Below are 6,689 nucleotides of genomic sequence, written 5' to 3'. Positions count from 1 at the left end.
AAGAGAAAGATTTAACAAGAGGGGCCAATCTGACTACTGAAGGTCACTCGAATGACCAGCTCGGAAGGTTTTCAGGATTGATCAACAGTTGTGGCCAGTTCCCTCAGATCAGGATCGCTGATTGGCAACAGGGGCTATTGGGGTCTCACTAGAATCGGACGCTTGTTGAATGTCTACTGGTTGCTACTCTCTGAATTTTCTCTTGATGTCACTTCCTCCTGGATGGGAGAACTGCATGCAAGAATCAGTATCTGAATTTTCTTTGCTAAAAGGGACATATGTGATGCTACTGTATTGGAACAGTTAATTTTTAATTTGGAACAGTTAACGTTCAATAGCTACTCTATATTATTCTGTTAAGTTTCCAGTAAAGTTATAACTTTATTGTTGGAACAGCACAGCAGGTCAGGCAGCATCCAGGGAACAGGAGATTCGACGTTTCGGGCACAGGCCCTTCTTCAGGAATGAGCAGAGAGTGTTCAGCAGGAGAAGATAAAAGGTAGGGAGGAGGGACTTGGAGGAGGGGCGTTGGAAATGTGATAGGTGGAAAGAGGTCAAGGTGAGGGTGATAGGTCGGAGTAGGATGGAGGTCAAGAAGAAGACTGTAGGTCAGGAAGGCGGTGCCGGGCTGGAGGGATTCGGCTGAGACAAGGTGGGGGGAGGGGGGATGAAGAAACTGGTGAAGTCCAAGTTCATCCCCTGTGGTTGGAGGGTTCATCTGCAGACCTCACTTTCTCCTCCAGTAAAGTTATTCCAACTTTCTTTCTTTGGTTGTATTTGAACTACAGTGTTTGGCTTTACGTTGACCAGTAACATCTCATCCTGAACTGGTAGTTCCTATTTACTTTCAAAAGCATTAAGAAATGTTATGGTCTAAGTTATGTTCCGAATATATTTCGAGGAGCTCTGGTCTTGTCCATAACGTTACTGTTGAGTGATACGTTCCACATCCACTATACCCGATTCATCGGATTCCCCTCAGTCTGAAGTCAAATAAATCAGTTTCCAGTCTTCCATGACCCATCCCTGCCTACAGTCCCAATCAATTACCGCCAACTCAGTCAGGGACAATTCAATGAGATGTGTGATCCACTTGATCCAGCCCTAGGAAAGGGCAACGTGTGAGTGGCTGAAATATTTAGTACGGAGTTTGGACAAAATGTCTCCTGCCTCCATTCATCTTCACTCTTCTTTTCCGGAATTTCCCTCGACCCATTCTTTGACTCTACAGCCCTTAATGAGACACTTGCCAAATCATTGAAAATAACTTTATTTCTTAAATATTATTATTATTATTATTAATAACATCAATTATTGTTAAAATATTAAAAACCATTAAAACTCATTCTTCCTCCTCGCCCTTCCTGTCCAACGCGGAAGAGTCGACCCCCACCTCTTCGTAATCCTTCTCGAGCGAGGCCATGTCCTCCCGGGCGTCCTGGAATTCCCCTTCCTCCAGGCCCTCCCCCACGTACCAGTGCACAAAGGCCCGCTTGGCGTACATCTTGTCGAACTTGAGGTTCAGGCGGGTCCAAGCCAAGGAAATGGCGGTGGTGTTGCTCAGCATGCAGAGGGCCCTCTGCACCTTCGCCAGGTCGCCCCCTGGCACCACCGTCGGGGGCTGGTAGTTGATGCCAACCTGTTGGGGTAAAGACATAGGTGTCAAAATTTGACTTGTTTTGGAAGCAACTTCAGAATCCAATCACAAAACCGCCAATTAGTTCTGTGAAAGATGCATTTATCAGCGTGGGATCGAGCCATTCCCAGTGCAAACACAACATTTCTGCTCAATCTCTCCCTGGTTTAATGTTCAAGATTCGGAATGGAACACTTTGAGTGACAAGAGTGGTTCCAAATGTGAATGAATCCTCATCACAGCAACTGAGAGTCAGGAAACCATTCTCAGGTTCCCAGACAGGATCTCTCCTCCAACATCCTGAGCTGCAGTCAATGAGTCAAGTTCTGAAAATTTCATCCCAGGCCCCATTTGAGTGATGCCTCTCAGGGCAAGAATGTACAAAGTCTGCTCCAATACTGTCCATGGAAAGTTGGGGCACACTTGGACTGGGATTACAGAGAGTATGATTCACACGTGTTATCAGGTTGTCAAAATCAAGGTTTCCCCCGGGGCCCCCACGAATTCAGCACCAACCCAACACTCACCTTGAACCCAGTCGGGCACCAATCCACAAATGCGATGGAGCGCTTGGTCTTGATGGTGGCGATGGCGGCGTTGACATCCTTGGGCACCACGTCCCCTCGGTACAGCATGCAGCACGCCATGTACTTGCCCTGGCGCGGGTCGCACTTCACCATCTGGTTGGCCGGTTCAAAGCAGGAGTTGGTGAGCTCTGCCACTGACAGGTGCTCGTGGTAAGCCTTCTCAGCAGAGATAAGGGGGGCGTAGGTCACCAGGGGGAAGTGAATGCGGGGATAGGGGACCAGGTTGGTCTGGAACTCCGTCAGGTCCACGTTGAGGGCCCCGTCGAACCGGAGCGACGCGGTGATGGACGACACCACCTGGGCGATGAGGCGGTTGAGGTTGGTGTAGGTCGGTCTCTCGATGTCCAGGTTCCGCCGACATACATCGTAAATGGCCTCGTTGTCCACCATGAAGGCGCAGTCGGAGTGCTCCAGGGTGCAGTGGGTGACCAGCACCGAGTTGTAGGGTTCGACCACCGCGGTGGAGATCTGGGGAGCCGGGTAGACGGAAAACTCCAGCTTGGCTTTCTTGCCGTAGTCGACGGAGAGCCTCTCCATCAGGAGGGAAGTGAAACCGGAGCCGGTGCCACCCCCGAAACTGTGGAAGATGAGGAAGCCCTGCAGGCCCGTGCACAGATCAGCCTAAAGGTGTAAGGTAAACAGCAAAATATATTTTTTTAAAAATCAACAAGCAGCGCTCATTTCAACACGCTGAATAATCCCCATGTGCTGAATTACAGAGAGACTGCATGCACACCTCTCTTCGATGTGCATTTGCAGGAAATGGAAGACACAAAGATTGACCTTCCCTCCCTTTGAGAAACTCATCAGTATTGACATACAAGAGCCTGTAATTTGTTGAGAGAAGTTAAGGACTCTGCACATGGATTTGAGTCCACCTTTCAGTGGAGTTCCAGAACATTGATTAGTGTGTTTAGATTAGATTAGATTACATTACAGTGTGGAAACAGGCCCTTCGGCCCAACAAGTCCACACCGCCCCGCCGAAGCGAAACCCACCCATACCCCTACGTTTACCCCTTACAGGCAATTTCGTATGGCCAATTCACCTGACCCTGCACATCTTTGGATGGTGGGAGGAAACCGGAGCACCCGGAGGAAACCCACGCAGACACGGGGAGAACGTGCAAACTCCACACAGTCAGTCGCCTGAGGCGGGTGTTCAGGACAAATTGCTGAAATCAGGGATCAGTTTTGCACCAATTGATCTGGCAAACTGTTGCTTGAGACTTGGGAAGAAGAATTAGAGACTTATGGATTTAACTCTACAATGTAATGCCTCTTGGAAAATGTGTTCAATGAGCATATGTTTAACCTTGAACAAGTTCCTCAGTTAAAGGTTGTAACTTAAACAGCCTGTACAGCCAGGGTTAAAGATTTAGTTTTCAGTTAGAACAACATGAGCGGTCAATTGCCAGCCTGAAATGGGTCGTGCAACTCGATGTTTGCACAGAAAAGTCAGGACTGTTGTTTGGAATTATTTTAAGCTGCTCTCTACAAGTGTGTGAATAAACTACGTACTTCTTGAGAGTGGTAAGCATTGATTCTGTTAGTTCACTTTGCATGGGAACACACAGCAACTCCAGGGTGGAGGATACAGAATCCAATGTCGAGATTTTGGACAGAGAGACAAATGCCTCTCTGTGTTGGGATCTTGCAGTGAGCAGTAGAGATTGGCTCAGCTAGAGATGGGATGTCTGTCTGAACTATACAAAACGCTAGTGCAGCCGCACTTGGAATATTGTGTACAGTTCTGGTCACCCCATTAGGGGAAGGATGTGAAAGGATTGGAAAAGGTGCAGAGGAGATTTACCAGGATTTTGCCTGGTCTGGAGGGAAGGGCTTATGAGGAAAGGCTGAGAGACTTGGGTGTGTTCTCACTGGAAAGGCGGCGGCTAAAAGGGGATTTGATAGAGACATACAAGATGATCAGAGAGGGTAGACAGTGAAAGTCTTTTTCCTAGGATGATGATATCAGCTTGTACGAGGGGGAATACCTACAAATGGAGGGGTGATAGATTTAAAACAGATGTTAGAGGCAGGTTCTTTACTCAGTGTGGTAAGGGCGTGGAATGCCCTACCTGCTAATGTAGTTAACTCCTCCACATTTAAACAATCCTTGGATCAGCACACGGATGATGGGATAGCGTATGGGGGAAATGGGCTTAGATTAGTTCACAGGTCAGCACAACAATGAGGGCCGAAGGGCCTGTTCTGCGCTGTATCGTCCTATGCTCTATGTGGTTTGAGCTGAGAGAACCTACCACCTTCCGGACTCGATCCAAGACCAGATCCACAATCTCCTTGCCCACGGAGCAGTGGCCCCGGGCGTAGTTATTAGCCGCGTCCTCCTTGCCGGTGATGAGCTGCTCAGGGTGGAAGAGTTGCCGATAGGTGCCGGTGCGGACCTCATCTGGAGACAGGGAGCAGAGAGGTCACAACAGGAACTCAGAATTCAGGCCATTGTTTCAGTGGGAGCACTGAGTGAGCAAGCCTCCCCCCCCCAATCCCTCCTCTTACCGATCACGGTGGGCTCCAGGTCTATGAACACCGCCCGGGGAACATGTTTGCCCGCCCCAGTCTCGCTGAAGAAGGTGTTGAAGGAGTCATCCCCACCCCCGATGGTCTTGTCACTGGGCATCTGCCCATCCGGCTGGATGCCATGCTCCAGGCAATACAGCTCCCAGCAGGCATTCCCGATTTGTACACCGGCCTGGCCGATGTGAAGCGAAAGGCACTCTCTCTGAAAAGGGAAGGACAGATTGTTATTACCATAGGACCGAGAGCAATATTCTCTAGACTGGAGATGGGTGAAGGAGGGAGCAGGAACACACTTGAAGCATGTGGATCCCGTTGATTTCCCGTTGACCTTTCATCACCACCAGATTCTCTCTGCATCGATATTTTCCCCGAGAAATACCCACCTCCACGACAGGATTTCCCCTTCCTTCTGGATCCTCACATTCCACCACCAAAGCACTTTCCCCACCCCTGTTGAAAACCACCCTTTGCACAGGGAATCCTTTCTCCCTCCATGGGGATTCCACAGCCTGCTGATGGATCTCCGGCTCTCTGTAAGGCCATTCTGACCCCTCCCCCTGGGTCACCAACTCCTGCACATCCTACTGCCTCCCTCTGCTGCCGCTAATCCCGAGTGAGCTCGGAGTGTCTGGGCTCCCCATCCCATCCTATTCCATTCCATCTTACCTTATGCCGTCCCATCTCATCCCACTTTATCTTATCCAATCCCATTCCATCCCATCTTGTCTTATTCCATCCTATTCCATCTCACCTTATCCCACCCCATCTTATCCTTCCATTCCATCCCATCTTATCCCATCCCATTCCATTGATTCTTATCCCATTCCATTCCATCCCATCTTATCCCATCCCATTCCATTGATTCTTATCCCATTCCATTCCATTCCATCTTATCCCATTCCATTCCATTTTATTCCATCCCATCTTATCCCATCCCATTCCATTGATTCTTATCCCATTCCATTCCATCCCATCTTATCCCATCCCATTCCATTGATTCTTATCCCATTCCATTCCATCCCATCTTATCCCATCCCATTCCATTGATTCTTATCCCATTCCATTCCATCCCATCTTATCCCATCCCATTCCATTGATTCTTATCCCATTCCATTCCATCCCATCTTATCCCATCCCATTCCATTGATTCTTATCCCATTCCATTCCATCCCATCTTATCCCATCCCATTCCATTGATTCTTATCCCATTCCATTCCATCCCATCTTATCCCATCCCATTCCATTGATTCTTATCCCATTCCATTCCATCCCATCTTATCCCATCCCATTCCATTGATTCTTATCCCATTCCATTCCATCCCATCTTATCCCATCCCATTCCATTGATTCTTATCCCATTCCATTCCATCCCATCTTATCCCATCCCATTCCATTGATTCTTATCCCATTCCATTCCATCCCATCTTATCCCATTCCATTCCATTTTATTCCATCCCATCTTATCCCATCCCATTGATTCTTATCCCATTCCATTCCATCCCATCTTATCGCATTCCATTCCATCTTATCCCATCCCATTGATTCTTATCCCATTCCATTCCATTCCATCTTATCCCATTCCATTCCATTTTATTCCATCTTATCCCATTCCATTCCATCTTATTCTATCCCAAGCCAAGCCAAGCCAAGCCAAGCCAAGCCAAGCCAAGCCAAGCCAAGCGCTGACCATGCTGCGCCTCCTCAGACTCTGACGGCTCCTGAGAATCTACTGCGTCGCCCCCCGCGCGTCCCATTTATACCGAACCCGCCGAAGCCAACTCGAGCTCTGATTGGGCGGCGGGGACAAAGGGAGGGGGGGCCGGGTTGCCCGGGGAAACGTCAACAGCAGAAGGAACGCCGGCTCGGGGCGCTGATTGGGCGCTTTGTGGGAGGGGCGGGGCGGGGCCCCGAGGGGCGGGGCCCCCG

At 49.2% G+C, this 6,689-nt stretch overlaps 1 protein-coding gene across 2 annotated transcripts; it reads right to left on the bottom strand.

The window, feature by feature from the left end:
- Positions 1 to 1,342: 1,342 nt before the first annotated feature.
- On the bottom strand, positions 1,343 to 6,476 carry LOC122545763 (tubulin alpha-1B chain-like). 2 transcript variants are annotated; one of them, XM_043684693.1, is made up of 5 exons: positions 6,451 to 6,476; positions 4,743 to 4,965; positions 4,487 to 4,635; positions 2,164 to 2,844; positions 1,343 to 1,639 (listed from the first exon to the last, which is right to left on the bottom strand). In XM_043684693.1, exons 1-5 carry the CDS (start codon positions 6,451 to 6,453, stop codon positions 1,343 to 1,345), a joined length of 1,353 nt encoding a protein of 450 aa, XP_043540628.1. In that variant the 5' UTR covers positions 6,454 to 6,476. The 2 variants fall into 2 exon arrangements, with proteins under 2 accessions (XP_043540628.1, XP_043540623.1); XM_043684688.1 differs by lacking the exon at positions 6,451 to 6,476 and adding an exon at positions 5,057 to 5,102.
- Positions 6,477 to 6,689: the final 213 nt, after the last annotated feature.

This window comes from Chiloscyllium plagiosum, chromosome 3, assembly GCF_004010195.1.
Source record: "Chiloscyllium plagiosum isolate BGI_BamShark_2017 chromosome 3, ASM401019v2, whole genome shotgun sequence".
NCBI lineage: Eukaryota > Metazoa > Chordata > Chondrichthyes > Orectolobiformes > Hemiscylliidae > Chiloscyllium > Chiloscyllium plagiosum.
This window is presented reverse-complemented; position numbering and strand designations above follow the sequence as displayed.

Bases quoted from the DNA above. Each gene is read 5' to 3' on its own strand.
- LOC122545763 (XM_043684688.1), bottom strand. From the start codon at position 5,098: ATGAAAGGTCAACGGGAAATCAACGGGATCCACATGCTTCAA. The intron at 2,845-4,486 runs GTAGGTTCTCTC...TTACACCTTTAG, and splicing joins TGGATCGAGTCCGGAAGGTG to GCTGATCTGTGCACGGGCCT. The intron at 1,640-2,163 runs GTGAGTGTTGGG...TTACCCCAACAG, and splicing joins GGTGCCCGACTGGGTTCAAG to GTTGGCATCAACTACCAGCC.